General features: G+C 32.2%; 1 protein-coding gene across 1 annotated transcript; it reads left to right on the top strand.

Moving 5' to 3' along the window:
* Window positions 1-11,324: 11,324 nt before the first annotated feature.
* LOC107641839 (transcription factor PRE6) lies at window positions 11,325-13,292 on the top strand. Its single transcript, XM_016345270.3, has 2 exons — window positions 11,325-11,794; window positions 12,820-13,292. The coding sequence occupies exons 1-2, from the start codon at window positions 11,666-11,668 to the stop codon at window positions 12,970-12,972; spliced, it is 282 nt and encodes a 93-aa protein (XP_016200756.1). The 5' UTR covers window positions 11,325-11,665; the 3' UTR covers window positions 12,973-13,292.
* Window positions 13,293-14,544: the final 1,252 nt, after the last annotated feature.

Below are 14,544 nucleotides of genomic sequence, written 5' to 3'. Positions count from 1 at the left end.
ACACCCAAGAGACCTCATAGCACGTGGATCTCATCAAAGCTCAGCCCAAACACTCACCAAATAGGCTCCAGAAGTGGATTTTAGCACTAAATAGATTGTTTTACCCTTACTAGTCATTTGTTTAGTATTTAAGGAATTTTATCTATGTAATTCAGACAATCTTTGATTTATGAGAGACCTTATTCAATTCCTTTGAGCATCATACATGTTTTACCATTGTTTTTACTTTAGTATGAGTTTCTAAACCTCCTAGGTTGAGGGGAGGAGCCCTGCTAAGTCCTATGAATTAATAAAAGTATTACTGTTTCTTCTTCGATCTGTGTTTGATCTATCTCTAAGATGTATGTCCGATCTTCATCGTAGTGAATAGGATGATCTAACCAATTAGCTCTGTTCATCACATTAAGATGAACGTGCCTGACAAACACCCGCGTCTACTTGGGTTCGTGTGAATACTTGGCTAAAAAGCACGAGCCAACAGCTATGTTTATATATCTCTCAAACGGTTAATCCATGATTTCAATGTGGACTTCTCGAGACACCAAATCAGCCAATTTTCGGGGAGATTAGGGTCTCCGTGGTATAGGCAAGAATCCAAAGAAGCAGCATTCTCTGATCCGGAAGATTCGACCTTGTATGTGGCCTTTTGGGTAGGATTTCCAAGAGAATGACTTGCTAAGAGCTTCACCCTTTGTCAGATTGAATGACCACGAGTAATGGCGTTTGACCTGTAGCAGAGGAGATCAATGACCACGGACAATGGCTTTGATCACTTACAGCCTGCCATAGAGGAAGATCATTCACAAGCAAGGAAGACAGTAATACCAGAGTTCATTCAGAAAGACAAAGCAACTCCAACTCTCAACTCTATTCCTATTAAATATCTTTATTAGTTATATGTTTTCATAGTTTCATGATACTTTATCCAACTCCTTCTGATTCCACCTAACTAAGACCTGCAAGACAACCATTGCTTGCTTCAAGCCACAATCCTCGTGGGATCGACCCTAACTCGCTCAGGTATTACTTGGATGACCCAGTGCACTTACTGGTATTACTGTTGTACAAACAGTATGGGGTTTACGTACACACGCACCAGCAGCAGCAGTGATGACGTCAGAAGTTAGGCAACAGCGCAGTGGCTTCGTCGACGACGCAGACCTTCGGCAGTGACCAGGGACGTGGCAACAACACACAGCAACAACTCGTCTTCCTCGCGTGACACATCCCTCTCCTTGATGGTGATGCGGGTGACAGTTGCAGCAGGACGCGGCGGCGAGCTGGGCATGACGGGGTGCGGTGGCGGCACAGCTCCCTCCCTTCTTCTCCCTTTTTCTCTGTTCTCTCTTTTCCTTTTCTTCCTTTCCTTTGTTTTTTTTTTCGTGTGTGTGTGTAACAAAGGGGATGGGGGTGTGGCTAGGGTTTAAGGAAAAGTGTGTGTGTTGTGTTAGTGTTAAGTTAGGGTAAAAATTAGGTATAAAGAAAGTTTGGTAATTTTAATAAAATTAAGAGTAATAGAGAAATTTAAAACCAATTTTAATCCAATACTAATATTTATAAAATACTATTTAATAATTAACTTACAAATTATTTTTAAATAAATAATCTAATTTAATAATTAGAGATAATCAGATTAATTTTCTTTAAAATCATAAAAATAAATTTAAAAATCTAAATATTCAAATTAAAGGATAAAAAATCCTCATTATTTTTCAATCACTAAAGCTTTAAATCAATAATAAGAAAATACCCAATTTAATATAAAAATTTTTGAAAATATATTCTCGAATAAATAAAATAAATCATAAATAATTTATTATTTAATTTTTCAAAAATATAGGGTCTTACATGGTCCATTTAAACAATGACTAGATTGTAAACATTAGGTGATGCCATATCAAAAAAAATTTAATGATGAATGGTTTAATACTCTCCAGTTCAGCAATTGCATTGAAAATTTGGATAAATTCAATTAAATGAAGGATCATAAATGATTCACAAAATTAAGATGTTGAACAATACATCAAACAGACCAATTTTCTCTCTGGTAAATCTAAAATAAGTTGTATGGTTTATTGTTTCTGTTGATGTAGGTACCTAAAAACTGACTTTATCTTTGATTTTCTTGGATGTATGCCTTGGGATATCATATTCAAGGCTATACTTCTTTCCCCAACCCAAATTTCACTTAGTTAGCTACACCAGGAAAAGACAGGTCCCTAAACTATGCCTTAATGCTTGAAACTGATAAAGATGAAAGGCCTCACACGTTTATTTGGTTAAATAGTTTATCTCCTAATAGTAATATTATAATTTCATAGACTAATTAATTTTAGCATATCAATTTCTACAAAATTTGAGGGCCAAAGTGTAACACAACAAACAAATTTGCATACATTAAAACAAAGAAACAGAGAATAAAAAGGAGTACTTTCTTGTGTTATGGTGAAGGTTGAGCGTCAATGAGGGTTACGAGAGACAGCGACAGGTGCCGATGAGGGGGGAGCCTTGGAGGGAGAAGAGACGATTGAAGGAGAGGCAGCAATGGGATAGGAGTGAAAGAGTTTGCCGCACCGAGGTAGGGTTTATGAGAGAGAATGAGCACCGAAGAAGGCCTTGCGAGCAAGAGTGCGTGCCAATAGAGGGCGCGCCGATGGAGGCAGCACCGATGGAGGGTTGTGAGAGAGGGTTAAAGGGAGGTTGAGCAACGAGGATTGGAGGGAGCGCTGGCGCATTCGGGTTGAATGAAGAAGGTTGTGATAAGCTCTGTGAACAAGAAGGTTGTGATAATGAGCTCTAGGTTTTTTCTCTTCCCAGTGATGAAGAAGGTTCATGGTGGTTGAATGAATGAAGAGGTTTTTTCTGAGTTGAAGGAAGAGTGAATATAGATTATTTTTCTTTGAGGTTTTTTTAAGGTTTTTCTTTAGTGACAAAACATTAAAAGTGTATTGGAGAAAAAATTGGTGGAAAATCTAAATTTTTCGTGGGAACTTTGTTACTGTGCTTTTTTAGGGTTCCCAAATAATTAGAGGATATGGGCATGCTTGAAAAACGGTATTGATGAGCGGATAATTTATACGCTTTTTGGCATTGTTTTTAGTATGTTTGTAGTAGGATCTAGTTACTTTTAGGGACGTTTTCATTAGTTTTTATGTTAAATTCACATTTCTGGACTTTACTATGAGTTTGTGTATTTTTCTGTGATTTCAGGTATTTTCTGACTGAAATTGAGGGACTTGAGCAAAAATCAGATTCAGAGGTTAAAGAAGGACTGCTGATGCTGTTGGATTCTGACCTCCCTACACTCAAAGTGGATTTTCTGGAGCTACAGAACTCGAAATGGCGCGCTTCTAATTGCGTTGGAAAGTAGACATCCAGGGCTTTCCAGAAATATATAATAGTTCATACTTTGGCCAAGAATAGACGACGCAAACTGGCGTTCGACGCCAGCTCTCTGCCCAATTCTGGCGTCCAGCGCCAGAAAAGGATCCAAAACCAGAGTTGAACGCCCAAACTGGCACAAATGCTGGCGTTCAACTCCAAGAAGGACCTCTACACGTGCAACACTCAAGCTCAGCCCAAGAACACACCAAGCCGGAAGTGGATTTATGCATCAATTACTTCCTTCTGTAAACCCTAGTAGCTAGTTTATTATAAATAGGACCTTTTACTATTGTATTAGACATCTTTGGTCTCAGTTTTAATCCATTGTTCATCTTAGGAGACTATTGATCACGTTTTGAGGGCTGGCTTCTCGGCCATGCCTGGACCTTTCACTTATGTATTTCCAACGGTAGAGTTTCTGCACTCCATAGATTAAGGTGTGGAGCTCTGCTGTTCCTCAAAGATTAATGCAAAGTACTATTGTTTTCTATTCAATTCATATTATTTTGCTTCTAAGATATTCATTCGCACTTCAACCTGAATGTGATGAACGTGACAATCATCATCATTCCCTATGAACGCGTGCTTGACAACCACTTCCGTTCTACATTAGATTGAATGAGTATCTCTTAGATCTCTTAATCGGAATCTTCGTGGTGTAAGCTAGAATGATGGCGGCATTCAAGAGAATCTGGAAAGTCTACACCTTGTCTGTGGTATTCCGAGTAGGATTCAATGACTGAATGACTGTGACGAGCTTCAAACTCGTGATTGCTGGGCGTAGTGACAGACGCAAAAGGATAGTAAATCCTATTCCAGCATGATCGAGAACCGACAGATGAATAGCCGTGCCGTGACAGGGTGCGTTGACCATTTTCACTGAGAGGATAGGATGTAACCATTGACAAGGGTGATGCCTCCAGACGATTAGCCGTGCCGTGACAGGCATTTGGATCATTTTCCCGAGAGAAGACCGAAAGTAGCCATTGACAATGGTGATGCATTACATAAAGCCAGCCATGGAAAGGAGTAAGACTGATTGGATGAAGATAGCAGGAAAGCAGAGGTTCAGAGGAACGAAAGCATCTCTATTCGCCTATCTGAAATTCTCACCAATGATTTACATAAGTATTTCTATCACTATTTTATTAATTATTTTCGAAAACCCCATTACTATTTTATATCCGCCTGACTGAGATTTACAAGGTGACCATAGCTTGCTTCATACCAACAATCTCCGTGGGATTCGACCCTTACTCACGTAAGGTATTACTTGGACGACCCAGTGCACTTGCTGGTTAGTTGTGCGAAGTTGTGAACCATGGTATTGGCATCATGTTTTTGGCGCCATTACCAGGGAAAGAAAGAGCGATGAATTTTACATAATCAAAGTGTAAAAAAATCTAGCCACGTTTCAAAAGCATGCCTATTTTTCTCTATGGCCAGGATTTGGTAAGTGTAATATCTAAAATGTGGCTAAATCACTAATCAATTGTCACCCTCATAAAGGGTGACCATCGACCCCTTTCAGCCACACTTTTGAAGCATGGCAAGAAAAAAGCGTGACAACAGGGCATTTTTCTTGTACTGATAGCTGACATAGTTAACAGCTGGAGCCTCAGGAGGTTTCCTATCTAGAGATTCTGTTAAATAGAGGTTAGTGTGGGATGGAAGTGACTGGTATGTTTTACATTTACAGGTTTAATTAGTTTTATAGTATAACATGCATATATAGTGAAAAAATATTTGCTTAATGATAGTTAGGACCCTCTAAGATTGGGGATAGAGAGGATTAGTTTGGTTTTCAAGAACCACTATAGGTGGTTCATACCCAAATTTAGTATGGCTCCAAATGCCATCTTCAATCTTTGGTGGTAACTTTTTAAGGTAATTAAGTATTTTTTTTAGACTTCAAATTATAAACTTATATTGATAATCTGATTCACTTGTGTTTGGTATTGTATCACCACTTTGAATTTGTCCACAGGGTGGAGCAGAAGATGTACAATGCCTAGCGGGTAAGGGCCGCCACGCACCTCCAGTAGATGCTAGCAGATATTCGCAGCAACGATGCTCCTACAAATTGGATCTCGGATGATATACTTGCCTAGCTAAAAGAGTACTAAAACACAAAGGATTACTAAGGGATCTAGGCTAAGGCCCGAGCCAGTCAATAATTTAAGACCGATGGATCCATGCACACCGGATGGTCCACCACCTACAGGGAGATCGAGAAGAAGATGGTTCTTATCATTTAAAGTTTTAATTGTTTATTTAACTTGTTTATTTTATTATTAATAAAGTTGAAACTAATATAATGACTTCTTGAAATTCTAAACCCTACGAATAGGAAATCGAATTGGGTCACAAACCTCGTCAGAGCGAGGTCTTTTAGAGGACGAACACAAGGAAGGAAGACCGTACGAAGTGGGTTGAGAAGTAGTCTAAAGACGCTTCTGTCAGTTCAGCAAACCCAAATATATCTCAATAAATTATATTCGTTTGTTTATTTAACTCTATGTTTATCAATTTTATTCGATTTCAAATTGAGTTTGATATTGGCTAGTAAGGACCCATGAAGAGCATGCGACTCAGATCGTACAAGGGGCCCTGAGCGCCCCCATACCTAAGGATGAGATATGGAGGCAAACAGTCGGCAGCCACAGGCGGGAGATGGTTTTCAACATGGGACATCAATCCACCACGATTACTCCACGATTCTCTGATATTGAGTTTACTGCCAGCGGAGTTGTGGATATCAGGGAGCAAGTTACCCTACCCAATAGGGAGTTGTAATAGGACATGGAGCGAGAGTTACAGTGACATCGGACAAGATACTAGAGCTAGAGGAACGGTACCAGCAAGAGCGGGACGCATGGAAGCAAGCTCATTAGAGATAGGGGGATCAAGAGCCTCTAGGAGATCATCCTCCACTAACAATCCAATTTAGACCAGTGGAAGAATACAGTTACAAACATGTACTCTTTCAAGCGAGAGAAGTTGGAGAGCAACTTGTACAACAATGCAACAGCTATGCTACCTTTTCTGCTGCCTAGACATTCTCTAGCATCATCTGGTTCTTTGCTACCAATGCCACCAACCTCATTAGGTGTTTATATATAGTGTATTTGTATTTTTATTTTTGATAATATTTTTGTATTTTTCTTATTTTGATGTATCTTAATTTCAAATAATCTTGTGAATTTACTATTTGTATAATTTCAGTTTGAATAAAAACTATTTTATATCATTTACTGGCTGTATTGAAATTTAATTGTAAACATATATTCTAATAATGTATGTATATATATTATTTACATTATAGAAAATTAAAAAAATATATATTTTAGACTTTTACCGACAACGATTAATATTGGATTAATATTTTATTATTTTTTTCTAATGACATTATTATCGACAACCGTCGATACATTAAAAATAAATATTTTCCACGCTTTATTTTACTAATACCGTCGATAATATTAAATTAATATTACCAATAACTATTGATTGTTGGTAATATTGATCGGAATTTACTAATTATAATTTCTCCGACAATCTTTTACTGACGATTAGATTGTCGGTGAAATATCCGATTCTTGTAGATCCTAATATATGCTTATAGTAACATTTTTTAATTATATATAATTGTTTTCTATTGAAGGCAACTAAAGATTGTGTTGTAATGACATTGAAAAAATCGGAGAAAATTCATGGATGGGCAAGCACGATGCACGTTTACATATTATGTTTAATGTTTCCTTTTTGTAATTAATGAGATTGGAAAATGATAATAATATGCTATGTTGATTCTTCTAAATTTTTAATTTGTCCTACTTAAATATTGTTTTTAAACGAAAAATAGTTAGTAGTGTAATGTAATTTTAATATTTATATATGCGCTTTTTAAAAAAATAATATTATTAAATTTGTAAAAGTTTAAAACTTTCATAGCACAACAAATTATTTGTAAATTGAAAATTTTTTTGTGAGAATTTTAAAATGTGGCAAACATTGACAAAAAAACTGCCACAAAATGGCAGCATAACCTCCCTTCCCCAAAGGAATTAAAAATGTCACTAAATGGAATAGTAGTGATAGTGAAAAATCATCACAAAAGAAAATTCTTAGCATCTCAAATTTTAGAGATTTTTAGAACCGCTAAAATTCATTTTGTAAAAATTTAAACCACTACAGATAAAAAAGAAAACGCCAAAAAAACGAAAACCTTGTAGTGATGGTTAAGATTTTAATCAATTCGCTTATTAATATAATTTTAACAAATTTAATTTGTCGTTAACCCAAATGTACATAAAATCAGCCAGGAAAGACGTGCTTTGTTACAGTGAAATGGATTTTGATGCCCCGACAAACATGTATAACGACTAACGAGATAACACATGCATATGGTATTGGTGTGCTAACTGCTATATACCCACCAGATTGGAGAATATATGGAACTTTGTGTATATAAAGTATAAAACACATTGAGGTTAATTTTGTTAAGTCAAGGTATAATTTATTTATACAATTCACCTAACCCTCCCAAAAAAGGTTAGTTTTGATTAATTCATAGTATAGTTTTTTTATACAATTATTAATTATATTCTTTTTTATTTTTTTTACGTGTTTGAGCTTAAAAAATAACTATTTTTATGATGTGATTTATGTAAAAATTCAGCTAATTCTCAAAAAAAAGTTTTTTATATGAGAAAATATATTAGAGATATAATATCTATTTTTTTTTATTAGTTTAAGTTTGGAGATTAAATATTTTATAATATAATATTAAAATTTTTATGAGCTAAAGATATAGTTTAAAGTTCGATTCTTATTACTTTAAAAAAAAGAAAATCTTTGTAAAAATTTGTGCAAATGCAAAAAAGAAGTTCTTGCATAAGAAAAATTTTAGAGATATAATAGTTTATGTAATAATTTTCTATTAGTGATATAATTATTCATGTGTTTTTGTCTATCTACTTAAATTTTAAAAAAAATAATTTCATAATATAATATGAAAATTTTCATGACCTAAAATTTCGAACCTTGTTAATCATATAAAAAAAATTTTAGCATAAACAAAAGCAAATATTCAAACAAATTAAAAAAAAAGTGGCCTTCTAATAAGAGGAAACATATTAAAGATATATATAATCATCTATACACCTTTTTCTATTAACTTAAATTTTGGGAGAAGTAATATTAATATTATAGCACCTTCTTCTATACACGTCTTGTTATGCATAAATATCTTTTGATATTGTGTCATGAAACAATTTGTTTTAAAAATTTAATTTAATAAAAAAAATATATAATTAAATAATTATATCTCTAACCATGAATTAAAATATCTAAAAATTAAGAATTAAATATAAAATTATTTGTTAAAATATTCTCTTAATAAGTATGGCTAACTTATTACGTTAAAGTTTAAATTATTTATTTTAATTAATATTCATAAAAGAATTCAAGTAAAAACGTAATTAAGATTATATCGAAATCTGACATTTATTTGATGAAAGTATTTAGAATTTTTCACAATTATTCCTTCCCCTTTAAATAAGTCTTCAAAACTAATTGTACAGAAATATAAATTAAAAATATTCTAATTTCAAATTTTTTATCATGCACTAATGGAAAACTTCAGTTAAATAAAATAAAAAGTAATATTGTATCATTTTTTATGAAGTGCAAAATTGTTATTCCATAACTCTTAATCATCACTCATTATCCTTTTCAATTATATCCTCTTCCTTTTCTTTATTTATTTTATAAGAATTATACTAATATAGATAAAGTGGAGGCAAACCTCATTTACATTAATAGAAATATATAATTACGCAGCAAATTGTGGATATACGTGTTAGTTATTAGGAGAGACTGGTCAACAATTTCACCTCTGCAAATTGAGGAGTTATATGACAAATGAAGACAAAATAAACGAAAAGAACAAATTGAGGTCAGTGTTAAGTGCTTGGTAGAGAGGGAAGCATGGCCACTTGTTTGAAGTTTCATGCTCCCAAGTGCACTTGAAGCATAGCAGCAGCACCAACCTCAAGGGGTTACAGTAATTAACATTATTATTATTATTATTATTATTATTATTATTTATCTTACTTAAAGTCTACTCCATAGTTAAAGTTGACATTTTCTCAAACACTTGGAGAACAAGAATGAAAGACATTGTGAAATTGAGAAGAAAATTCAAATCAAAGATATCCACTACAAGAAATTAACAACAATCAAACAATTGACAAAAATGAACATGAAATTCTTCAATGCATTAATAGAAATCAAAGTAACAAAATCCAAATCTAAGATCCAAAGTAACTTGAGCAACAAGAACACTAAATTAAGAGTAGAACTTTTTGTATCAAAAAATTGGTTTTTATACTAAAAATTGATTTTTATACTGTATTATCTGTATTTTGAGTTCTTTTAATTTTATTGTTTTAATATATTAAACGTATTTATTTATTTTTTACTTCAATTAGAAGTTATCAGAATTATTTAAAAAATCCAAATTATTATTATTATTATTAAAATTGATATAAATTCTTATATTATTAGATAAAATATAAAAATCATCTCAGATAAGTTTAGTTTGTTACATTCATCGTACAAAATATCCTAAAAACACAAAATATTTTCTCTTTATGAAAATAGCAACGGAAGAAATTTCTTCACATATGTACGTCTAAATAATATTTTATTGATCTACTAATTTAAAAACTTGAAATTTTAAGGATAAAATCATAATTGAGGGGAACGACTGATTGTTGGATCTAAAGAATGTTATCGTCTCTTTTCTGTTGCCTACTACTATATTTCTAATTTGGATTTGAATATTTTAAAATAAAATATAGAATATGATGGTAAAATATAAAATAAGAATTAAATATTATTGAGTCAAAGATTTTTATGATTATATGTAGGACTCATTAAATTATCTAACAGCTCTCACCATTTAATTTTACACTTTAATTTTATAAATTGTGATTTTAAATAAGTTTTATAAAATTTGTAATTATATATTGCAAAATAATTAATTATTTTTGGCTCTCTCTTGAAACATTTTTTTCTTTTTAGAATTAATTAATATATACAATGCTATACCAAAGTACTTCACTAGGTGTTTTGTTGTGATTTCGCATTATAATTGATAAATGGTTTTGAAACTCCTAATTCATAATGCATAAGGGAAAAAAAAAGCCTTAGCTTTAAAATCTATTGAAATGAAATTTAATTTTCAAACCATTATTAACAAAAGCAATAAATGCTATATACAGATATAGGTAAAATGCCTAATCTGAGAGTTCAGATATATTTGTATTTAAAATAATATAACTTAGAATAAAATTTGTTAACGAATTGATTAAAAAGGGAAAAAAAGAAAAAAGAAAAAGATAAAAACATTAAATGGAGCATGATTCCAAGTGACAAGAGAGTAGTAAGATAACATGGGCTTGCGTGCTTAGACTGACACATAGAGGTCCCGCGTCGTTGGGTCACATATACTAAACCAAGCACATTTTATTTGCCCCTTAGCTTAACCCATCCCAATAATATTTACAATTATTTTACGATCCATCAACTCACCACTTTAAAATATATTGTAAAATTATATAAATTAATTTAATAACTGATTATATATATTAATATTTATTATGACAGAAATCATTGTATTCACCTTTTTATTAAATTAAATTGCAACGTATATTCTGTTTTTTATTTCCTTTAAATTATCCACAATATTTGTTACTTTCATAATTTTTTTATTGTTTATTATGAAAATAATAGTAAAGAACATATATAATTTTAAAGGTAAAAAATAATTAATATTGATTTAAATAAAAAATAAAAATTGGTTAATATTTGTGAGTGTTGATCCACTTGGAGGTAACCCTAGTTTGGTAACATCTGGTCACAAAGGAGAGTATGGGTTCTCTCTCTCTCTCTCTCTCTCTTTCTTCTCTCTGGTAGTGTTGAAGACAAGAAGGCCTATTAATAACAAGGGTAGCCCACTGCTTTCTCCCATGCACTACTTGTCCTCTTCAACCACTAACACACACATTCTCTCGCGTCAACACACCCCTCTCTCTCTCTCTCTCTCTCTGTTCCTTTCTCTCGTTCTTCCATTCCAATAAACACACACTCATATATATACATAACGAATACTACTACTACTAATACTATATAGCAGCTTATAAATTAGGTGTTTCAGTTGTAGTTAGTTGAGATCGAAAGAAGGGAATAATACATAATAATAAAAAGTATAATAATGTCAAGCAGAAGATCTCGTTCGAGACAATCGGGTGTGTCCACTGAGATCACTGATGCTCAAATCACCGATCTCGTTTCCAAGCTACAACAACTCATCCCTGAGCTTCGGGCTAGGCGCTCCGATAAGGTATCTATTTCTCTCTCTTTCATACACACTTCTAAGTTGATCGTTATTTCTCTAATATAACCCAACTATATCATTTCAATATAATGTAATATATATTTTCAATTTGTATTTTATACTGATTTTTTGTGTAAATAGTATTTTCATATTTTAACATCTTTACTACCAAGTGAACAATAACATATTACATTATTATTCTAAACAAGTCCTCCATGTATATATGATCAAATTGGTATACCGGCCTTCCCTTTAATTTGTGTCTTTCTTCCAACTATACTATTTCCATACATATATATGATACACGCTTTCACAACTAGTACTTACCATATTATTCACATTCACACAACACGTTGGTTACATTATATTATTATGGCACATTTTGCGTGTGATCTTAATAATGCGCTGGCCCTTGCTAGATAAGTCACACTTCTCTTCCCTTCAATTCTTTACACACAACTTGAATCTATATATATATGCCTTAATTAACTAATAGTTGTACCACTTTGAATTAAACTGTTCCAACCTCTTAATTGCCGTGCCATTGACGACTAGACCATACCATAATAATACTATACTTCACTACCTAGCTACCTAGCTAACAGTTTTATATATTTCCACGGCAAAAAGGGTACCAAATAGTTAGGAGGACATTTATTTTCTTTCAATGGTCAAAATACTATTATTATGACATCATTATTTCAGACATTGTTTACAATTTAGATCCACCACTATAGTATATGGTTTTCATCACTCTTTTGATTCATACAAATTGTCATCATCTCCCCCTTCTTAAAATTTTGATAATTAATTAATTAAATTCTAATAATAATATAATGTAACTCTGACAAATGTGTTTATTTTACATGAGCAATGTACTAGCTAGCATTATTTGATTGTGCTGTATATAAAATAGATATAGGGTTTGGCTTACTTAGCTTGTTAATGAATTAACCAAGCCCAAATATTAATTAATTGACATTGATAATTAGTTAATGGTTCTTGTTTCGCGGGAATTATTATTATTGTAGGTGTCAGCAGCTAAGGTATTGCAAGAGACTTGCAACTACATCAAGAACTTGCACAGAGAAGTTGATGATCTAAGTGACCGATTGTCAGAGCTTTTGGCCAACACAGACTCCAACAGTGCTCAAGCAGCCATTATTAGGAGCTTACTTATGTAATAATCTAATATCATATAAATATATTTATATATATATATATATATATATATATATATATATATATATGTGTAGTGTGCATGTATGTCCATCATGTCTCGGATGTCTCACTTTATTTATTATTAAATTAAAATTATATATTATATGCTCTTCTCTGGGTAGGGTTTGGTTTGTAGACCAAGGCAATGGGCTATTCCATACATGGGCTCCATATGTTAGTCTCTGATTATTAGTTTCAGTGTGACACCTTGTAATCATCTTTATCTTCATCTTCACCAGCTCTCTAGCCGTAAATAAACGGACTTCATCTTTGTTGTTACTCAGATTCTATTCTTATGTGAATCAAATATACTCAGGAGAAGGTCGAAATTGAAATGATGGTATTTTAATTTTCTAGAATCAAACTTATTTAGAAATAGCTTTTCAAACTTTAAACCAAATATTGGAATATGCTATTTCTATTTTAAAATTCCTAAGAATTATTTATAATTCTCCTATTCACACGTCCTAAGAAGTATATAACAAAAGTACAACTAAATAAGTTTGGGCTATTTAAATGCTTGAAAGAAAACTAATGTGAAGACAATCAAGTTGGGTGCTCGAGTTGTAGTTCATTCGTCGACTTAATCAAATGTCAAGAATTCGAATTTTGCTTTGTGCATACAATAATTTATTGGCTAACAATAAACTCTTAAATGAAGTAGTCTTTACTCTATCTTATTAAGATACCCTGAAAAATCAAAAAAAGATATGCTAACGTGACAAAATTTCCAAACCCCAACAGATATTGTCATTCAAACGTGTAGAGAGCAATATAAACTTGCTCAGTTTGTTCGGAAACTAATAAATTATCAGCATTTTGATCATTTAAAAGATAAATTGAAGATATGTATTTGAGTTAATCAAATCAAATATCTACTATCAGAAATACTAGAAGCCTAACAAATTGTTAGCAGTTAGGCAATAACTTTTAAAAGTGTAAATTAAAATTATTATTAAATTGTTAGACTAAAAATTTAAACTAATAACAAAAAAATATCGACTAAAAAAATAAATTCTCCTGCTCCTTAATCTTTTGTGAATCTACTATTACATTTATATATATATGAAGATAGATTCAAAGTTGGGGTTTGACCATGGTAAAATCTAGCTATATCTTAATAATGAGAGAAACTTTACGGTTTTTGTGTGGACCCTAATACACAAAGGGGTCAAGATTGAAGTTGACAGTGGCTCTTACATGTGACATTACCCCACACCATTTCGGTTATTTGTTCTGCCCAACCCGTGATATTAATGTTGGTATTAGGACCACAATATAAAATAACTAACTCATCACCGGGCCTTGGCGTTCGCCATTATATTTGCAGCATTTGACGGATCAGATTTATTCCTCTTGTTTTCAGATACTCCCTTCCCTTCAAAATAACTATCGCTTTCGTTTTTTCAGGTTTACTCAAATTTTAAAACTGATGGAGTATATATATAAGTTTACTTTTTTTAATTAGTATTTTCATATTTACGTAAAAAATAATTTTATTTACTTATATATATATATATATATATATATATATA

This window comes from Arachis ipaensis, chromosome B5, assembly GCF_059453495.1.
Source record: "Arachis ipaensis isolate K30076 ecotype BB chromosome B5, ASM5945349v1, whole genome shotgun sequence".
In the NCBI taxonomy this organism is placed as follows: Eukaryota; Viridiplantae; Streptophyta; class Magnoliopsida; order Fabales; family Fabaceae; genus Arachis; species Arachis ipaensis.
Note: the sequence above shows the minus strand (reverse complement) of the source record. Positions and strands in the feature narration are given on the sequence as shown.